At 40.3% G+C, this 22,234-nt stretch overlaps 3 protein-coding genes across 5 annotated transcripts; 2 read left to right on the forward strand and 1 right to left on the reverse strand.

Annotated features, from left to right (window-relative positions):
- The first annotated feature begins 3,061 nt into the window (after positions 1 to 3,061).
- Positions 3,062 to 9,312, forward strand: LOC116168654. Of its 3 annotated transcripts, XM_031484592.1 has the most exons (9): positions 3,062 to 3,232; positions 3,294 to 3,453; positions 3,496 to 3,677; positions 3,728 to 3,742; positions 3,793 to 3,803; positions 3,909 to 4,140; positions 4,190 to 4,201; positions 8,575 to 8,616; positions 8,667 to 9,312. In XM_031484592.1, the coding sequence occupies exons 1-9, from the start codon at positions 3,181 to 3,183 to the stop codon at positions 9,107 to 9,109; spliced, it is 1,149 nt and encodes a 382-aa protein (XP_031340452.1). In that variant the 5' UTR covers positions 3,062 to 3,180; the 3' UTR covers positions 9,110 to 9,312. The 3 variants fall into 3 exon arrangements, with proteins under 3 accessions (XP_031340452.1, XP_031340450.1, XP_031340451.1); XM_031484590.1 differs by having other exon boundaries at positions 3,793 to 4,140; XM_031484591.1 differs by having other exon boundaries at positions 3,505 to 3,677; positions 3,793 to 4,140.
- An 860-nt stretch (positions 9,313 to 10,172) lies between these two features.
- On the reverse strand, positions 10,173 to 11,081 carry LOC116168637 (non-structural maintenance of chromosomes element 1 homolog). The gene is made up of 2 exons (XM_031484568.1): positions 10,934 to 11,081; positions 10,173 to 10,889 (listed from the first exon to the last, which is right to left on the reverse strand). The coding sequence occupies exons 1-2, from the start codon at positions 11,031 to 11,033 to the stop codon at positions 10,222 to 10,224; spliced, it is 768 nt and encodes a 255-aa protein (XP_031340428.1). The 5' UTR covers positions 11,034 to 11,081; the 3' UTR covers positions 10,173 to 10,221.
- A 1,829-nt stretch (positions 11,082 to 12,910) lies between these two features.
- On the forward strand, positions 12,911 to 18,296 carry LOC116168662 (serine/threonine-protein phosphatase 4 regulatory subunit 4-like). The gene is made up of 11 exons (XM_031484600.1): positions 12,911 to 13,076; positions 13,128 to 13,434; positions 13,488 to 13,600; positions 15,176 to 15,405; positions 15,453 to 15,685; positions 15,732 to 15,912; positions 15,963 to 16,288; positions 16,651 to 16,882; positions 17,292 to 17,685; positions 17,735 to 18,127; positions 18,195 to 18,296. Exons 1-11 carry the CDS (start codon positions 13,024 to 13,026, stop codon positions 18,220 to 18,222), a joined length of 2,490 nt encoding a protein of 829 aa, XP_031340460.1. The 5' UTR covers positions 12,911 to 13,023; the 3' UTR covers positions 18,223 to 18,296.
- The last annotated feature ends 3,938 nt before the right edge of the window (positions 18,297 to 22,234 follow it).

Below are 22,234 nucleotides of genomic sequence, written 5' to 3' on the forward strand. Positions count from 1 at the left end.
ACTTGTTGTTTGTTACTAACAATTTTCTCCGTGAATGAAGCAGTCACGGGGGTGTTAAAAAAACTGTAGTCAAAACTGTTCACATTGTTCCCAAAAACTTGCTTTTAACCTTCAGTGTTACCAACATTGTGGATATACATTTACTATCTTAGTTAACGACTGCTTAAACTTTTACAAAATATTTTGTTATAGTCCATTTCTTATTATTGTTCCGATATGTAATTAACCCCACTAAATGCAGCGTTAACTTTTTTTACTTCACGCCGTCGATTTAATATAAATAATTCTCTCAAACAAACTGCAACGCGTTATTGTTGACGTGCAGAATAAGAATGAACAAAGTACGGTTCCGAAACGGTTAATCGATTCTAGGTCGTATCGCCTACGTCAAAGAATGCTAATTAAGGTGAATTTCGCTTGTATCCAGTTTTTGTTTACAGCAATGTTTTTTACGCCTACTTGATGCCATGCCATGCAAACGAAATTCACTTCAATAAACATTCTTTAACGTAAGCGATACGACCTAGAATCGATTAACCGTTTCGGAACCTTACCTACTTTGTTCATTCTTATTCTGCACGTCAACAATAGCGCATTGCAGTTTGTTTGAGAGAATTATTTATATTAAATCGACGACGTGAAGTAAAAAAAAGCTGCATTTAGTGGGGTTAATTACATATCGGAATAGTAATAACGGATGGACTATAATTAACTTTTGGATTGTATTAATCAAACTGCGAGGTTTTTCTTACGTCGTACTCTTTTTATGCTTAGCAGTTACTTTTGCGAGAACATTCCTTCCCTACTGTGCTTCAGGTCAAAGCATTTGTCTACAACTAACGTAAGGGGACCCTGCCTTAGATGTTTTATCACGTGCCACTTTTCAAATTTAAGCGGAATCTTGTTTAGTTTTGGACAAGGATGCTAGCATCCTTGGTTTTGGAGGGAATAATCCAATGAATAAATCATTCGGGTGGCCATTTTTAAACGTTGCCGGGTTGGTTTTATTTCCGTGTTCTTGTAGAGTATCAATAGTTATCGATATATCGATAGGTATCGATATATCGATACTTATCGATTAGTATCGATATATCGATAGTTATCGATATATCGATTTTTTTAGCTCTACCTATTGTTATTCGATATATCGATAACTATCGATACCTATCGATAAGTATATCAAAAAAAATTCCCATGCCTAGTCTAGACCACTCGTTGCGTGAAAGTCATGCGCAGTTGCAGCTTCAGGACGGATCTTGCAGCTGTTTTGCTTGGGTTATTAATACAGTGCCCTAACCTATACATTCACATATTTTCTGTGAAATAAAACATGGAATTGTTCGAGGTTTTTCTTCCAAAAGACGTTGGGCATCATTTAACAATTGTTTCTGGGCGTCAGTCATTGCCCTATTCTATTTCTTATTTTAGTATCCATAATGCATAAACAAAACAAAATACAAAACTGACAAATGACAGTTCAATTCTTGTCTGTGATTGGTTAGTTCAGCTAAACTTGAACTTATCTCTATCGTATACGATCATGACGTCACGGCAGCCGGTCACATCATGGAGCATATCGACTAACTTCGGGAATCGATGCCATGGGTGCCATACTCGATCACATCAGGCTTTCTCTATATTCAAGAACATAACTCCAGTGTGAACCGCTCTGTTTTTTTAGCCCGTAGGAAAGGGGCCACAGCTCGGAGGTCGCTTGGTATCCGAATGGCACCGTTAATCCACACTGCACCCCACTGTCACGCAGAACTCAGCACGATCACTGGTTGGCCCGCGGCAACGAATTTTATCGCTAACGCAGTCTGGGTTTTAGCCCCGACGAGCCAATGATAATCGTCTCCACCCACACCGAAGCACGAGTCACTTTAAGATCATTCAGGTGTCTGTATGGGCGCCCCCATATCCACGCCCGATGGGTTCCTCCACCGCACGGGAGTCGCATTCAATTTGCAATAATTTTTGTTCTGTTTCAGATGAAGACATTTTGTATGGATAGTAAGCTTTTATCTTTATTCCGCACTAGGTATTCACTAGGAGAAGGGCCAATTTGTCTTATAAAGAGATTCGACATTTTTCTTTGCACTTTAGTTTTTGTTAAGCGCGGTTTAGACGCTACGATCTTGGCTTCGATAAATCGTAACGATCTGATTGTTCAATTTATCGTTCAATAAATCGAAAGAGTGCGTACTGTTTACATGTAACGATTTCTTGTTCCAATCTCATTGTCGATCACGGTTTAATACAGTTTTAATTTTTTTACTTTTCCACTTGTCTTTTGGTTCTGTCCACTAATATAAATTATACTCGCATTTTATTGCTTACATTGCTTGCTTACAATAGAATCTTAATCTCGATTATGATTTATAAGTAGTCATGTGTCGCTAAATATTTTTTTTGGGTGGCCAAACTTGATCGCCAGTCGCCAAATGTAAAATGTGTGCGCTAGGGACAGTCCAAGTAGCCCAAATGGATACAAAAATGGTTCACGTCGGCAAAATTTGTTACAAATCGTAGCGATAAATGTCTGTTATTGTTTACACGTTCCAATTTATCGCTACGATTCGCAGAAATTGAAGCCGGCCGCCATCAACCATCCAATCCAATTCCAATAAATCGCTACAATCCTCTGTTCACACGCAACGATAAATCGTAACGATACGATCGTTACGATAAATTGTTACAATTTATCGTAGCGTCTAAACCACGCTTTATAAATAATCCGAGACCTCTGGATTTGACAAGACAAACCTTTTGTTTTTTCAAGTTTATATTTTGTAGTTAATTTCTAAATCTGTTACCTACCTACTAATAAGTTAGGTAGGTATATTCTCAAAAAAGATTATACAAATTAAAAATAATGTAACTCCCCCTTTTTGTAGGCGCTTCCTCAAGCTTAAGTGCTTTCTGTCTTTTTCAGTCATACTTTACTGAATTTCGAATGACTTTGTACAACGATGTCTTTCAACAACTGTATTAGCGTGACGCTAGCCACGGCGGCACTATAAATTTGGCAACGCTGATTACACCACAGTTATTATTTTATTAAACATTTTTCAAGGACAAATTTGTTTATATATATCCAACCGCTTTTTAATTGAATTAAAATTTAACGATTTTTGGTCTTAACTCTCGAATAATGATTACTTGAAAAAGATAGTGATAATGCCTACCAGTATTACTTCGTTACTATTACTTTCAATTACATTTCTAACCGGTACCTTCTTCACTCTCCTCCTTTACATCATGGCGCTTTTAAAAACGAGCACTGCTTTCAGGAGAATCCTCCTTACTGATTTACAAAAGCATTAACGGGAGAAATTATCCGATAGCGGCGACTATTAAGATTTCAAGCGGACGAAACGTAACTCTAAAATGCAAAGACATAAACAACGCGAATAATGACGTGGAGTGGAGGCGAAACTCCGGCAGTTTCGAGTAAGTTTCCATCGTTCCCGTTTTATTTAAGTTCTCCCGCAGGTCTGACAGGTACATTCGCAACGATGACGCCTCACGAATCAACTTTATACCGTTTCGACCCGAAGATGCTGACGTATACATTTGCAAGAGTCTTAAGTACAACGTGTCGAAGGCGGTCACAATCACCCTCGATGATAGCTCCTCGACGAAAAGAAGGCTAAAACGAACACAGTACAGAATCGGTAATTTCTCGTGCGTATCTTCCACTCGGTTCGCTCATTCCTGTTTGTAGATGAGGACGGCTACGGTAAAACGGCGTAACCGAATGTAAAGTTCTGCTTAAAGTGCGTCTTGTAGATTTTAATAAAATAAAATTAAACTTTTCCGACATGCTCGGCGATTTCTTTAAAAATGGAAGGAAATTTAAGTACACGGCGCCATCACTTTGGAATGACCAAACGGACGACCGTAAAATAAAATTAAACTTTTCCGACAAGCTCGACGATTTCCTTAAAAATGGAAGGAAATTTAAGTACACGGAGCCATCACTTTGGAATGACCGAACGGACGACCGTTCCGAAATTTGGCCCGGTTACGGTCAACCTGGCTCGAATATGTTCACATCCAATATAGCTTCTAATAATGCTCCGCATCTCGAGTTGGAGTATGAGGAGTTGCTGAAACGAACCGATTATAAAACTGTCGGTATGTGTAACGAAGCGAACGGCCTGTGCGTGTTCATGTCTTGTTTTAGATTCTTCCGGTTGTAAGTACCGCCCGTTTCCTGATAAAATCGCACGATAGACACCGCATTTAAGGTCAGACCTGTATTTGTTGTTTGCCCTGTATGTAGTTGGGTTGGTCCTGATTGCAACCTGATCATGGTATGGAAAAAAATGATTGTGGGTCTGACATAATAAGCTAGAAACGAAACCCAATAAGCATTATATGAGTGAGAGTGAGACATAACTGTTGACATTGACTAGCAATTGATACTAGCCTTCTCAACAGAGGAAGAATGGCATCAGCGCTTTTAGTTTGATGTGTAATTCTCACTTCACACTCATAATGCATATTGATTGGGTTTCTTTCTAGCTCATTAAAAGGCAGACCTGCAATAACCTTTTTCCAAACCTGAATACTCCAGATACTCATACCACCAACAATTGTTATGTGGACGACGTCCTATGGACGTTTTTGAATGGTACTGGCACCTCTTAGTAACGACGCGTGATCTTGTATAATTGAATCTAATTTTTTTAGGTGTAAATGTGGTTATTAATTTGGATTAAGCGCAAATTTCGCTCGTTTTCATTAAATCCGAATTCAATGTTGTTTTTATTTAAAATTATTTACTGTATTATGTATGATAACACTAAAAGCCAGTCTGGAGATAAATAATAAAATTATTTATTTTTCATTTTCCTGTTATATCTGTCATATGAGATATATAAAGCAGTCTATTACGCCCGTGGGCATAATGAGATGATTATGCCCTCACAGGACCTATCAAATATATTGATGGAGTTATACAGGGTGTTACAGACCGCATGTAAAAAAAAATTGAGTGATAGAGTGGATCAAGGCAAGCACTTTTTCCAAATAAACCGATGGTCCAACGAGTTTCGTTTGTGAGCCACCCCCAAACAAGTGGTGAAATGTGGATTTTATATATAGGGTTTACAGTGTAGTTGAATTCCGTAGTTCTAATTTAATAAGCGGAAAACTTAAAACAAAAAACAATTTTTTGGACAGTAAATGTTTATTTAGTGGCTGATTAGAAAAAAAAGAGTGACCATGTACGGTATTAGGGGTTTATTCAAAACGAGATGATTGTGGCGGGCTTTGTGACGTAATAAGCCCGACCAATCAGCTGCTAGAACCATTCAGATGACATACGACTTGGCAATATTGCAGGAGAAAGTCATTTATGTAACTTGCGTCCAAGGTTGTTTTATTAGAAAATAACCTTGACCTGCGTCATCTGTCGCAGGCACTTGTCGTTCCCTTTCGCGTTAGATACATGCCTCTAAAAACGTCAAATCCGACAAACGTCAGACCCTCGCGCAAGGTTGCCGGCTCACTTCTACGTGATTGGTTGTAGGTTTGTGACGTTTTAGACTGAAGCATTTCAAATTCGGACTAAAACACACCTTTTCAATAATTTATTGTGGGTTTATTTTACTCGCAAATAAAAATTGAGGACACACAGGTCTTTTTATTTTTATTGTGTTTTGTAGATCAGAAATAAAAAATGAAGCCGAGATGCCCCTATTTGGGGGTGCGAAAAAAATTCTGATTTTGACGAAATTTGGTATCTGGGGGTTTTTGAACATGAAAATTACGTATCTGGAATTAGTGTTTGGAAATTCGAAAAAAAAAGTTCTACTGCAATTCTTGGCCGGACAACGAACATGGAGAGAGTTCCACGAAATTTGTTGTGTACAGGGTGGCCAACTAAGAAAGCGAGGTATTGTATCTGAGAATATACCCACCGCAGAGGCTTGCGGTAAAAAAATTTATTACTAAAACGGCCACGAGATAAACCTGAAAAATATTTTTAAGTTTCTGAAATGACCGCTAGGGGGCGTAGGTAACTGCAATTTGGAATCTAAAAAACTGATGTTTCTGTGAATTCCGCTATATTAACCTAACAAAAAAATGTCCGGTCTTTGAAGTCGACGATAATCTGAACAATTTTTGTTTGGCAATTTTTCCTGTATCTCTAGAAATGAAGGGGGGGGGGGTAAGAACTATCTCGAAACGGCGCCGATTTTTCGGGTTAGTTCAAAGAGCTCTTTTTCACTACAAATATTATTTTTGAATTTGTTCACATATCGCCGCCGCTTTTTTTTCGACATTTCCGAGAAATGGTAATTTTCTCAAAAAAATTAAATGCAGTGGTTCGATTTTTTTCTCATGAAAAAGTAGCTAAATGATGCCTAAACAAACTCGCGAAAACAGCATCTCGATATCTTGAGATATATATATTTATATCGTGATGGCCAGCATTTCGGGCATTTATACGGCGGCATTAAAAGTTTCCTTTTTTAAATCGATCCACCTTAGGGCCACAAAATATATAATAAAAATAATTCCGGAAAAATTCGCTTAAAAAAATAAAATTTTGAGGGTATAAAAGTTTCTTTGGCCTAAATTTTAGGTTAGGAACTTGATATCGACATGGGGTTTTTGCGAGCTTGTTTAGGCATCATTTACCTACTTTTTCATGAAAAAAAAATCAAACCAACGCATTTATTTTTTTTGAGAAAATTAACCATTTCTGTCGGAATGTCGAAAAAAGCCCTTAAGCGGCGATATGTGAAACTAACAAAACTTCAAATATTATATTTGTAGCCGAAGAATAACTCTTTTCAATTAACCCGAGTTTGTTAAAATCGGCTCAGTCGTTTCGAAGATACAGGGTGTTCTTTACGGAAACTTTTGAATCCCCCCCCACCACCTCATTTTTAGAGATACAGGAAAAACAAAAAAGGTTCAAATCAGAGCTGGCCAAACCGTCGATCGCGATCAGATCGCGGCGATCTTCCGAGTCGATCATCTCATCAGCCCAAGCGACCAAAACCCTACCATTTTGATAAAGAGTAGGAAGAAAACTTTTTTTACCACCCACACATTAATAAGTACCTATTGCATTGGGGTAAAAAGTGACCCCCCACTTTTTTGACGGAAACACACGTTTTGGGGCACCAGGAATCCGAATCAAACAAAATCTCGATAATGTTGGTATATCTGTGTCGGTCCGTCTGTACTCTCATTTCCGGCTAAACGGCTGAATCGATTGGGACCAAATTTGGTACACTTATTCTTAGATATAAAAGGGCAGAACCGCGAATACGCAGGTGTGCGGGTGGTATAGCAAATTTTTTACAATGTTTAAGGATACATTGGTGTGCTTCTTCTTCTTCTTCCTCTTCCAGATTTTGTTTGATTCGCATTTCTGGTGCTTCAAAGCGAGTATTTCCATCAAAACGGTGGGGAAGGAGGCATTTTTAACCCCAATGCACTATATCCCTTTACTAATGTGCGGGTGGTAAAAAGGTAGGTAATCTGAAGAGACATTTTTTGAGTGTATATAAAAAATATGCAACTTTCCATCACAATCAGAAATAAGTGCCCACCAACATCAGAAATACGACGGACTAAAGTAAAATGAAAACTCAATTACACATCATCCTAACAACAAAAACCTTTTTTCATAGTAGAAGTAGCTGGTAGATCGCGAAGGATCTTACTTGTGCAGAGTAGATCAAACGATACAAAGGTTTGGGCACCTCTGGTTCAGATTATCGTCAACTTCAAAGACCGGACATTTTTTTGTTAGGTTAATATAGCGGAATTCACAGAAAAATCATTTTTTTAGATTCCAGATTGCAGTTACGCCCCCTAGCGGCCATTGCAGAAACTTAAAAATATTTTCCAGGTTATTATCGTGGCCGTTTTAGTAATAAATTTTTTTACCGCAAGCCGCTACGATGGACAGGTTCCCAGATACAGCACCTCGCATTCTTATTTGGCCACCCTGTACATACTTGATGAGTTAAGGAACAAAATTTATCGACAAAAAATCACATTTCAAACAAAAGTTATACTGATGTGAAAATTGGGTTTTCGGGTTACAAAGTGTCCCCCGCCTATTAGTGAGTGATACCCGAAAACCCATCTTTGTAACTCTTATGGTTGCTGAGAAAAAAATTAAAGACGAAATCCAAATTTCACCACTTCTTCGAAACACGTTGGACCATCGGTTTATTTGGAAAAAGTGCTTGTCTTGATCCCCCCTATCACCAAATTTTTTTGCATGCGGTCATGTAACACCCTGTATTATGTAATAAAAAAGGATGCTACTTGATTTATATGAAGCATTTTAATGTTTGGCAAACGATAATCATTACATTTGTATATTGGAAATGCATTATTTGGAAAGATGAAAAATAAAATTTTGTATGCAACTCGGGCATTACTCGATCCCCGGGTTTGTCCCTTTCGGTATAACTATCGTCTTAATGCCCTTGATGCATAAATAACTATTATTGATCTCTGACAAGGCCATTGCACCGTATTTACATGCTTGATTCGTTTAAATAAATTAGTATCTAATGCTTGAACGTATTCTAGCCGTTTCCGGTACCAACGAATACGGTTTTCTGTATTGTATAGGTAAGTGTGTGCCGACGCTATGGTGCGGCAAGGTAAAGTATATTTCCCAGCAATCATCGGAGGCCTGTTCTTGTTCGGCGGGATAATGTGCATGTGCGTTCGGAACAACCCGAACGTGCGAGCGCGCTTGGAAAGGGTCTCCTCGAACGGTCCGCCGTGTACGCACGCGATGTGCGTTCGTCACCGAGACACGAATCCGTTGGCCGGCTGCATTTTGCCGAATTTGAACGCAACAAATCGCATACCGGCCCCGATAGTGCATACCGACGCCATCGGCGACGTCACCGTGCTCAGCTTTTCCGAGGAGATGATCGACGGGTTTACGGATTATGACGATAATGCCGACGGTCGCTCTGATATTCCGCCATCTTACGCGAATTCGGTCGACGAGGGAAAGACCGATCTTCCGCCTTCGTATGAGGAGGCCCTCAAAATTATGCTTCCATCTGTGTACTGCAATCAGGAAACAGCACCAGCGCGTCCATTAAATTAGGACTTGCTTTTTATGTTTACTGTACATTACGTACTCTCCCATTTATCCCTTTGCACCCCGCATCGAATATGCTCGGAATTGGAAAACATAGAAACGCGTTTTGATCTTAGTACGTAATGTGCCTTAATCCAATCGTTATTTATTTACTTATATGTATGTGAAAAAGTATTATCAATCAAATATAATATATTGTACACAATAAATGCTTGTCTGATTAACTTTCTTCGAAAAACAACCGGAACCGAAATATCCCACCAAGGTTGAAATTGATAAGTTACCTGAATTATATTTTTAAATGCAGACAATACACCGTCTGCTTTATTTATGATGCAAACGTTATAGGTTACACTTTAAACAATATAACCATTCCATGTAATCTTCCTAACTGGAAAAAATCAATTCACAAATTGGATTACAATTTAACGCCAAAGTCTTACACGCACCGATATAAACAATTGTTCAGAGAACGCAACGTAATTCAGTTTATCTTGCATAAAATGTAAACAAACTAATCTGAAACCTGTATCGTGATCAGTGATGAATCGTGACGTCAGAGGTGCAACGCGTCTCGAGAATAATTAATTACGAAATGGAGATTTTAACGGTAGCTCATATTTTTCCTTTTAGAAATTGTGTAGTTTTCGTCTTAATTCTATCGCGTTTATCATTTATGCAATTTAGGTAAGGTGTTACAAGTAAGACACTTCTGGTCGTTTGCGATAAGGAGTTTTATCATGTGAAAATTAATTAACGCACGTGTTTTATTGCTGCTAAGAGATAACGACGCGGGTGTTTACCGTGTTTTCGGGGTAAGTGTTCTCCGCATCTGCGTAGAACGGTTGTATACACAGAGCCATTCTTTCAGTTGTAAGGTGTGTTGCCTAACCATAGGGATTTTACACATAGTTAAGGACACGAGGGCTTTATCAATAATTATAAGGAAATTGTGAAGAGATTTCCAATGTTTCTGTAATAAAGTTGTAAAGCAAACACCCTGTACTTAGTAGCCTCTGTGGTATATCATTAAAATTTAAAGAGGTGCCCCCCGAAACCATAGACCAAAGTGTGTTAATCATTTATTAATTTAATATTAAAAACGTGGATGTAAGGAGTCACAAAACTCGCTTACGCTTTGTTCTAGATACACGAGGCGTAGGAATTTCACTTTCATCCGACGATGATTCTTCAGTCCCATTTACCGCTTGCATCCGTTGAGCATTCCAAGTGCGCTTGCAAGAAGGACACTGGTCGTGTTTGGTCAAGTATCTATCGATGCAATGCCTGTGCATTATGCTCTGGCAGGCGTCACAAGTCGACCCAACAAAGACGGTTTCCGAGCATAACAAACAATCGCTGTAGTAATCCTTGCAGTGAACTTTAAAGTACGGATCGAACTCCGCGACACATCTAGCACCGAGACACATAGACGAACCGTTCTCGACTAAATACCCCTGCGAGGTCCACTTTTCCAGCAACTTTTCGATTGTGTCGGCGTTAATTCTGTTTGCGGTCATGTTGAGATTATAGCACTGCATTTTGTTGATTTGGTGATCGTCGGCCGTGACCAGCTCCTGCAAGACCAGTTGGAAGTATTCCAGTTCCGCCGGTCTGAAGGAGTTTTGAAGCTTGGACACGTCGTCGTTCACTGTGTTCAGCAAAACCAATTTATCATCACCGGTCACTTCGCATTTTAAAAAGTTGATCTTCAGGTCCTGCTTCGAAATCTTATCGTTGATTTCCGCCACGAACTGCTTCAGTTCCTTGCCATCTTTTACGGCTTCTGAAAGCGATAAATAGAAATGTCCTTTAAATGCGAACGTTTACCAATTGAATTGCTAGTGCAAAAGTTGAGAGCTGTTTCGATGGGAATGTAGCTATTGTGCAGAATGTATTGCAGAAAATATCTGTGATTATCGTCGTACATTGTAATTGGGAATCAAGTTGGGAATATACACATAACCTTAAATTTTAAAACTTCAAATGGGAGGGAAGGAATTCAACAACCATAGATCAATTTTTAAGTATATACAGGGAAGGTCGATAGTTTCTTATCTGTGTGCGAAGAGTCTGTGTGACAAAAATTGGCAATTGCGCCTTGTTTTCTATTGGTCCATTTTTTGAGGTGTCACCAGTTTTCGAGTCCAAGATTTCTGTCATTCCATTCGTCCTGCCACATGCCTACGGATAGTGGCCTACTATCGCTTTTTGGATCCGTCAGTTAACAGTTTCTTCAAGCTCCTCCTTTTTCATGCCCACTTCACTTTCCCTTAAGGCGTTCACTTTTCCTTGTCTCGACGCTTGTTGCAGCTGTCCCTCACAACTCTTCACGTCTCCTTAAAGGTTTTTTGACGTGTCCGTTACGTCTCCCGCTTTGCACCTCCCTCGACCCCTTCTTCACGGTTCCCTATACATATCTTTAATCCCCTTAACTCTTTGTTTCCGTTCTTCCCCTCTGCCTCATATACAATAACAAAAGCTGCTTCCAGCTCAGCAGCCGCAGTTGTTAATTGCAGCTGCCCGTCGTAGAGTTCCATGTTTCACTTTTCTGGGTTCCACACACCTTCCTTCAATACCTAATCATGTCCCAGTGTGTCTCATTCTTCAGGATCGTCTCGATTAAATTGTGCGGACTCATCAGTTGCGCAACTTCAACTTCTAGCGTGTCCCTGGTGATTTCTTCCCTCGCAGCGGTTGCACCTTCTTAGGCCCTTATTCCCATTTTGATAAAATATACACCGTTCTCACGACAGCCCGTCAGCAGTTGTGTGAGGAGGCACCTGTTGCGATCTACGCTACCGGTTCGGGATCAAAGTCCCTGTCATACCCCTGACCTCCTCCCCTTGCACCACTTATCAGCTCTGCCGTTAATCAACACCTCCGCGGGGTGATAAATGAAATTACAACAATTGGCAGATGTCTCGACACGTCAATATTGTGACAGTGTACTGACGATATCACCACCCTAGTATGCAGAAATGGACGAAGATTTACGAAATATCCAATTAGACCGACCCGGCCGTGGCAAGGTATCCACCAGAACATTTCCTAATTGCGCAAATTATCGCGAAAGCTTTTAGACATCGGAACAGATTAAAAAACATAGTGTTGATCCCCAATACGAAAACAGGCCTGTGGAAAGGGCAGTGCATTTGCTAACGTAAGTACATGTGATTTTCTTTTTCCCTCCCTCAATATGCGGTTGATGTAGTACCCATTTTTTGCATACAATTCGGTTAGAAACCACAGTAATCTTTCATATATTTGCGCTTGCAAATTAAAGTAGCTACGTTTTGCCTTATGTGATTTCATTTGTGGAAAACCTACAATGAAATCATCATCGGGGCAAGGAGGAGGGAAAAGGCAAGGAATAGGGCAGATAAATGGAAGGAACGAACGAGAAACGGAATGGGGAAGAGAATGGAGAAGAACATGGAGGTGAAGACGCATATCCGTCGCTGCTTTCTTCTATTGTAATCGGAAAGAGGTAGAAGGATAGATAAGAGGATAGTACATTGCGCTGATCTGATTGGGTTTCTTTATGGTATGGGGTTAGTGAACACGATATCAGTTACCCACAAGGTGCTATAGGCTATAATTAACGTAGGGGCCCATGGTATTCAAGCAGTCGTTGGGTAATAATAGGTATGAGTGCTGCTAAAATATGAGTCCGTCGTAATGAGACAGACCCATTAAATTAAGGGGTAAAATCTTGTGGTTACGGAACCATTTTTGGACAGCGCAACTTCAATACTCATAGGATACGCCACTGGTACTTGAACTGTTGATGGTTTAGCCACTGGCCATTGGTGTCGCTACTGTTGCAATGATAACATAATTTGTTTACATTTTATTTTATAAACAAAATGAATTCATTTACAATCTTCAAGCCGTTAATCACATAAAAGGCGAAGAAAATGGACAAAGAGTCTCGGTACATCTTCGATTTGAACCTCGACAGCCTAGACTTGTAGGTTATGTTTTGTTTTTTCCCCATTACACATTTCGCCTATTTTTACAGAGTAGGCGATGACATCCAAAAACTCAGCGTTATCCAAAATCTCCCCCAACTTCTGCAAACCGATCCGAACCAGACGTACTCGCGAATAATTCCGAAGATACTGCAGGAGCTACCGAACGCTTCGTGCGAGTTTCACGTTCTCGTCAGCAAGGCGTTTAAGATTCTGATGGAGAAGCAGGCGCCGCCGAATCTGTTCCATACGGTACTGCAGGGCATCGACGTGCGCGACTCGATCGCCGCAAGCGCCTGGATGGACACCCTGATTGCGATTATACCGGTTTTGAGCGAGACGCAAATCAAACAAGAAGTATACCCCGTTTCTGTACCAGTTTGACTGTCTTCTAGATGCTGGATTTTTAGATCATCCGATTGGTGAATCACAAGTCTTTACTCTCGCAGCCGGTGCTGTCACGGATCGCCAGTTGTAAGCTTCTCGGAAAGATTGCCGTTCACAAAGATTTGGACTCCACAGAGTAAGTGAAAATTTATGTCCAAATTTTGATCCCGAGTATTACGGCATTTGATTGGCTCCATGGTAGGTGTGTCTATACTTCGATTGGCTAGTGTCATCCAATCACATACTTAACACCAGGATCAGGTTGAAATTACGGTGCAAGCGGCCCTTAGGGTTTCAAAGTTGCAATTGTTTAGGTACAGCGTTCTGAGAGGCTCAGTACTCAGTATTTCAGGACCAATTGTGAACTTACTTACAAAGTTCTTAGAAGTTGCGGGTTTTATCCTGTTGGGGGTCAACATTTTGTCATTTTTAATGGTTAAAGTCTTGTTTGAAATTACGTTGGTGGCCATTTTTAAATGTTACCGCGTTGATCATGTTTCCGTATTACTGTAGTATGAAGTTAGCTTAGAACCTGGGGGTTTATAATAGTACACTACAATGCATTTGTGGCGTGCTCCAAGCTTTGTTTTGTATGTACATTATGTTTGTTTGGTATACTGTACAGGTATGCTTTCATATTGTTTTATTAAGTATGGTAGCGAATATTCTAGAAATCCCAATAGACATTGAGGCGCCATGTCATTGGCAATAAGAAACGAAAGTGGATGTGACGCATTCCTTCCGGGAAATATGACGTGTTTGTTCGAGAACATTCTAGAATATTCGGAAGCATTTGAGAACTTTCGAGTTTGCTATATAAGTAAATCGAATTGTGCTTCAGCGAGTTCTTACAGCGTTGCCGAAGTGAAGTATTGGTGCCATGTTATAAATTGTGAGTAATGTTATAAATTAATGAATTCTAAGACTGTTATAAATTTATTGATAATTAATTGTAAATAAATAAAGTACTTAATTAAATTTATGGAACAGTATTTATTTGTACTCACGCGGAAGTTTATTATTAGTGTGATGTTGCCCTGTATGTTTGATTAACTGTTTATTCTATGGAGAAAGTTCTGAATGTTCGCCGTATCATGTACATGATCATTTTACAGGTTGTTTTGTTTGGCGTGGCCCCAATTTTTCAATTGGAGTTTTTAAAGCTGTAAATCAATAAGGTTTTGCAGGGTTTTTCTAAACAAATGATCGTGATGAATTTATCTGGCCGAATGTAGCTCAAGGGTAATTTCTACATCTCCAACTTTCAATGGACTTTTGTTCTTTAATGACTTGAAGCGCCTCAGAGTCAGGGCTCAGCTTACATCCGCTTTAATAGGGGTATAGTATTACATTAGTAAACTCATCATGAAATAAAGGCAACGTGGAATTTGCTGGGATTTATTAACACCAGTTCAGGATTGGTAGGAAAAAAATACTAATCAATGAGAATAAACTCATCATGAAATAAAGGCAACGTGGAATTTGCTGGGATTTATTAACACCAGTTCAGGATTGGTAGGAAAAAAATACTAACCAATGAGAATTTAGGCATCGCCATCTTGAAGATAATTTGCCATTTGTGTGAATAAATTTACTCAGTAATAGAAAGTCATTCATTTTCTCCACATTCAAGTGCCATCTCTGATTTAGTTAATTGTTAACTTTGAAATATCTCAATTAAAAATTAAATATCTAACCGATTTTTATTCAGCGTAAAACGGGACGTACTACCTTTAGCCCAAAGTCTATGCCAAGATTGTCATCCGGAGGTCCGTACCGTTATGTGCTCGCAATTGGCGCACGTCGCGCAGGGTCTGGGGACCAGCCTGGTGAAGGGTACGCTGCTCGCGAGTCTCGTCGAGTTGGGCTCCGACGAAAATATGTACGTGCGCGCCGCCTCCGTGTCGTCGATTGTGCAGATATTTCCGTACAGTAGTTTGGGTAAGCGGCGAGGCGAGTGCCGATAGCCGTTGATTAGTCGCTTTCAGATGTGAAAAAGGCGACACTTTTACCTTTACTAAAGCAGCTCTGCGAGAGATCGCTTAAACAGGACGAACTGACGCCGGCGACGCTATCGAAGGAAATTGGGCGAATATTTGAGGGTTTACAGCACGCGTTTACCGCGACGGAAGCCTTGTGGTTTTTGAACTTCTACAAGAAGCTCGCCACGAAAGGTTTGGTTTCGGAAGGCGGCGAGTTGACGGGTGCCGATCCGAATATGGTAGGGACTAGGTCTGTTTCGGTGCTTTATTTTCCGTGTTTTGTAGGAGGTGACCTGTCGACAACATGCGGCCGTTAATTTGCCAATGGTCTCTTCGTTTACCTTCGCAGTATTACCTACACAGACCGACACGCTGTACACTATTTTTACGGGGTTAGCTGCTGATCCGTGCTATATCGTGAGGAGAACTGTTGCTGGATGCTTGAGTGCTGTTATTAATATTTTTGGTAAGAGGTTGAATTTGGAACTAGGAATAATCCCTTCTAATTTATTGCAGGTGTAAATAGCAAAATCCTGAAGAAAGATTTCGTACGATTATTACAAGACGACTCCGAAGAAGTGCTTTCGTCGCTAGTACAGCAATTGGGCGTAACGTTAGAGCTGTTCGCCCAGTACGGTACACTATCGCGACAGACCGCCAGTCCCGACACCGTGGATATCGGACGCGCTATGCTCAAGTGCCAGTTCGAATTAACAAGTGGGAACAATTGGCGTCTATTAATGCACCTTCTACACCAGTTAGAGTATCTGCCAAATTGCATGCCGCCCGATTTCATTCACCAGCACTTTACACCGTTTGTTTTGAATTGCGCAGTACAAGGAGTATGTTTGTTAATTTATTTGCTGCACCTACACTGCATTTTGCTTTTTCATTAATCACCGACCATCTGAAGGCGTGATCATGTCTCTCTTCCCCATGCTCGTCGCAGTATTTGATATGTATAGTCCTAGGGCCCTGCGAAAGCTCGCATTTAAAAATCATCTATGCCACTTTCATGAAAGACGCTATTGGAAAAAATACAAACAATAGCACATTTTACACACACCCTGGAAATTTAGTTACACTACTCGCACGCTACCGTCATCACGTTCAAATTCTCACGCATTAACCTGAACGAATGCTTTTTTAAAGTAGGCCGTTTCACCGCTTTACGTCCACCCTCCTGTAATACATCTCGTTCTAGAGGGCGCGACCGGTCAGAGCGCAGGCGGTACGCACCTTGCTGATATTTTTGCGTTACAACGGAAAAGAAATGCAAAGAAGGTGGCTGCGAGATAACCTCGTCCAGCAGCTGTGCCGTTCCGATTCGTACTACACGAGACTAATTTATATAAGGTTGTGCAAAAGTGCGATCGAAATTTTCAGCGACAAGTACTTTAAGGATTACTTTTTCGATCACCTTCTCGACTTGGCTGGTAAGTGAAATGTTTAGGTAAATTTCGGCTGGTGTAAGTATACTACAGATAGCTTATCCCTTGCTATAAATTGGCCAGAGATATAAAATAAAATAAAATTGGACGCCCATCCCACATGAATCCCCGCCGGAAAACGTACACTTCAACGTTGCCATTTTAGAGAGCGTATGGTTAGTTGCCTAATTGGCAGTAAGCTTGCGTTTATCATTCGGTGGTCGAACGTACTTATTTGTACGTTATAAGTTATAGTTTGTGATCGTACACAAATGTACGTACATCAGACGTACATATTTGTCCCATGTAACAAAAATGTACATACATACAGTAGATAATGTAGCATACTTAAATCTGTGATGAATGATTCAATCCAAAGGTTGCTTCAGGCAAAGATAGTTACTCTTTGCTTCAGGTGACCCGGTTCCTAACATCCGTCTCTGCGTCGCCAATCTATTCGCGTTCTTAAAGCAAATGCTGGTACTACCCGAAGATAAACTGTTAAACGAAAGATTGAACGACGCGATGAGGAAGTACGCCAACGACGAGGAAGACCGCGACGTGATTCAGGTGTTTCAATCGAAAATGAAGGAGATGAAAAACGTGAGTACGGACGCGAAGGACGAGTACAAGAAGGAGCAGAAACGGAGGCGGGAGGAGGAGGACAAGATCAATTCGGGCTCTAAGCCGATGGTCATTGTCGCCGATATTCGGACTCTCTCGCCATCTTCGGCGAATCTACACGGCGACCGTTCGCGAAAGGCGGCGACCGGCGTCTCGTCGAAAACGTCCGTGCAGGGATCGCCAAGGTGTGTAACCGACAAATCTGTACAGCTCATTGAGCGATTCGTTTTGTAGTGACATGACCATATTAGAGCAACACTTCTATATTGACGCAGGAATTAGTTTAAGTACCAAAACTGACAGTGAACAGCCTCGACCAAAAGTTTACCAAATTAAACAGGAGACCTGGACTAACAACGTTACCGACGACGATAAAGTTAACATGAGAAAGCTTCCGAATAAGGAGAACAGGGTTAATAAACGACACTCCAGTATTATATCCGAGACATGTTTCAAAAAACAAGAGAAAGCAAACAATCGACGTAGCTTAAATTTACCATCTAAGACAGTTAGTCGAATACCGATTAGTCAAACAAAACTGAACAGGGCAACTACTGACAACACTTCCAAAACTACAGCATCTGTACCCATCACAGTTAGAACGTCACAGCTACCAGTATTGAAAAGGTAATAATAGTTCAGTTGGTGCGACCGCCATTTCTGGCATAGTGCTTGATTTTTAATTCTGTTACAGACACGTCTCTCCCGAGACCAAGAAGTGAGTCTACGCATATTATATATTTATTTATTTATATATTTTATTTATTTTTGTAAATAAATTGATTTATAAATCCAATTAATTGATATCAAAGCGGTTTTCCAGCGGGCGGATGATGAAAATGAACATAAAAATGGACAAAAATGAGTCTCTTTAAGGCCGGATATAGTCGATGATGCCTTTAGTAGTTTCTGTCTGTCTGACTGATACTGATGACTGTTTCTGTGTATGGAGATTTAGGTCACTGGGCGTCATGGCTGCATTATCAGTCCATTTGCAATTCATTTGTCCACCATGTTGTATTTCTTTGAATGTATTGTAGATAGCAGGCTAGTTTTAGACACTAACCATCAATTTGTCGACATCCACAAAATTTGTGGCACCATTCTTGTAAATAGCGAATTGAAGCGGAATCTTAAGAAAATAAACGTAAAGAACCGAGCGAAACCATCTCCATCGAGCCACCGTATCTAAGCCGAAGACGATCTTCACGGCATTCCGAAGAAAATTAGGAAGATTGCGCAATAACCGAAGAAGATTCCCACTTTCTATTCTGAGCGCGGTCCGTGTGCTTTGAGGGTACATACCAAGAAGTCGCACTGAAGCCTGCCTGTGATTGGCCGAACCAAATACGAATAGTAGCCTGCAGTGGGCGGTCCTAAACGTACTTCAACGTCAACATCAATCGAAGAGACCAAAATTGCGTTCCGACTCCTGGTGCATATAAACAGTAGATCAAAGGTATTTATAAACTATCATATGAGATACCCCAACCTTAGCAACGTCCTGAGAATATGATTGTCGATACGAAGCACCCTATACATCATGTTAGTTACACAAGCTGCCAACCGAAATCTGGTGGGATTATAGAAAAGGGAAAGAGAGCGAAGATGAGACGGATGGAATTTCTTGGAAGACCACATAATGTTTACCATTTCAAACACCTGCAGTCCATTTTTTTCTTAGAAATGCGTGAAATGCAGGGAATGGGCGATTTTCGGGTGGTTTTTAGGGGTATTAGCAGATCAAATTACCCCGTGGCTTGGGTTGGTCAAATAAATAGGATTTAACATGTGTGTTCATGTTCATGGTCTTTTTCTTGTAACCGGCTGAAGTGTACAGTACGGCTTGTCTTGAAATATTTTTATACCTTAATCATTGCTGTATGCTTTTGCTTTGTTATATCAGGTGAGGTATTTGCTTTATTCAATTAATCTATAAATGTGTGTAACTTGAATGTAGATTGTAACTCTTTACTTATGTACTTACTGAATTCAGTCACTTGTACCTTTAATGTGTAACCTTTGTTGGTATTGGCAATCATGTTTCATTGTCGGTAGGGCTGTATCTGTGCTGTACATACTTGCATGTGTACATATTTGTGTATTGTGCTTTTTAGTCACTCTCGATTATTTCATTGCATTTCATTATATGTATTTGCTTATTTGGGGCTGTGAGTAATCAAGAGGGAAGTGTGCTTGTTTAGAGGGGATCGAGTTATTCAAGTTTCTACGGGGCTTGGTGAACCTAACACTTTCACTCGTTCCGAACCCAAGAACTTTAGCCCAGGACTACAGGGTCCCCACTGGTCCTGGGTAATCCTCCCACCCGGCGAGGTATATTTGACATCTCTTAGTTTTGTTCGATGTATGTGTTGTAATACTTGGGGAATGGCTCGATCCCATTTTGGTTACTCATAGCGTGTTTGTAGTAGTTACTCCGGTTTCGAGAGGGATCAAAACTGCTGTACATTGGATGTGGTTCATTATAGGACTACTCCGAATTAGGTTTTCCTGCAGTTTTCCTAATTAGTAAGGTAAATCCTCGAGTAGTATAGAACCACTTAAGACCCTCTGCAGGGGCGCCGCTAAAAACCATTATGTGGGCCACTGTGTAACCGTATTGGAATTAGTTTCAATATAAACATAATCAGCTATTGCTTATTTGGTGTTCCTTACTCAGAAAACGCCCTCAGTGCCTGCTTAGAACTCAGTTACAACACAATGTAGGTGTCCTACATGACAATCACAATCTTAGTGCACTCTGAATGGCCCCCGAGTGACCGATTCTCGCGGGAAACTTAAGCGAGAATATTCAAATAGGCAGCCATGTTAGTTTGGCATTCCCGCTACGACAAAATATGGTCAAATATTCCAGTGTGACTGAAGTTGGCGTTAGCCCGCTAAGATAGTAGGAGGCTAAGATAATTACACATAAGACTTTATCGCGTCGTAGTTTACCCTTTTCCGTAGTTCACCCCGTTGTAGTTATACTGCGTGTTGTAGCATTGTAAAGGCGACTTAAGTCCCTACTGGAGTTTTGAGTTCAAATAAGTGCTTTGTGAGCACCATTTCGATTCGTCTCGACTCGAACCTGAAAAGCGTAACGACGCGCACTTACAGAAGTTCGTTTTGATTTTCGATTTAGTTAGGTATATTATTAATTCCTGAAACGAGAAAGTAAGTTTCTTTCTGTACTCGGCGGTTCTAGAGAGTAAATATTTTCATTTCAGTTAACATAATAAAGATACATTTTCCTTTTTATGCAGTGCAGTTTTGTGAATGAATGAGTTAACCCTGCTCTTACAGTAATGTGCCCAATCCCCATTTCGTTTAACATGTGTTACTTACAGATTAAAGGCGAATTTCTAAGAAAAATAAGAACGTAATAGGTTTTAATAAAGATTATTGATTTATCATTTCTTAATTTCTTCGAGGCCAGAAAAGGACCATCGACTAATTGCTAGCCGGAGCCCAACAACAATTGTTTTATGTAAGAAGAACTACCCCGAAATAAAGTAGCTTGAGGAAGAAACGTTAGGAAGAGGTGAAAAGTAACCAACTGGTTACAGCGTAAGCATAATTCAAATGTCATGAAAGGTAGTAGTTGCTTTTGTATTGAGGAACAAAAGGGACAGGCTGGCAGGAAAGGATCTACGATGGCTGGAATAATTCTGCTTAAGACCCTTTTTTTTTACGAGGATACGAACTTCCTTGCTTTTGTCGGCTTTTTTAGAATCCGAATTCTTCAGGATATATGTGATGCTTTTGTTGTAAAACTCAGCCACCTTCGGCGCCTCCCCTAGAAGCAAACAATTTGACCTTGTCTATTCCATTCTTTTGTATAGTCGCGAAGTATAGCCTTCTTAAAAGTTTCAACCAAGCTTTTTACTTTTTCTTCAGGTGACCCCTCCACTTTGCTGCGCCGCGATGATGAATCTGCTCCTCACTGTGATAACTGCCTCGAGTTTTTTAAAGGTCAGCAACCTCCCTTGGGTCTCTGTGGGTTGTTTATTCTGCTAGCAAACCCCGGGTGGTATATTGCTATCTCCTTCTTCGTTCTATCCTCTTGCTAGGTGCCCATGACAACAATCTCGTTGTCGCACTACAACTCTCGACTGTCTCCTTCGCTCCCTGACTGTTTTCTCCGGCCACCTCATCTGAATAATGTTCAGTATCTCTTCCGTAGTGATGGTTCCCTTCTAACCTCGTTTGTCCTAATATCCCTTTCCCTAATATCCCTTTTACAATTGCGGCACATTCTTTTTGCCTGTTTTTTTTTACTTCGGCGTTGATTCTGGACGTCTCTTTGCTCTTCAATTAGCATTATTACTCGCAAGCTGCAACACCGCCCGCCTTAAACGTTAATTCTTTAATGTCTGTGGTCGAAAGAAAACCATGTTAACCCCCAGGTTCTACGCTAACTTCACACTACAAGAACACGGAAATCAAGTCAACCCGGCAACGTTTAAAAATAGCCACCCCAATGACTATTCCCTCCTAAGATTCCCTCCAAAACTAAACAAGATCCCGCTTAAATTTGAAAAGTGCCACGTGATCAAACATCTAAGGCCGGGCCCCCTTACGTTGGTTGTAGACAACGCTTTGACCTGAAGCACAGGTAGGAAAGGAACGTAAAATAAAACACTCAAATTGTGAAAAGTTTGTTTAATCATGATCGTAATTATTATTGATTGTAAAAGCTCGGAAATTTAGTTGATGTACATTAATATAAAC

The sequence above is a fragment of the Photinus pyralis genome, unplaced genomic scaffold (genome assembly GCF_008802855.1).
Source record: "Photinus pyralis isolate 1611_PpyrPB1 unplaced genomic scaffold, Ppyr1.3 Ppyr1.4_LG4, whole genome shotgun sequence".
Classification (NCBI taxonomy): Eukaryota; Metazoa; Arthropoda; class Insecta; order Coleoptera; family Lampyridae; genus Photinus; species Photinus pyralis.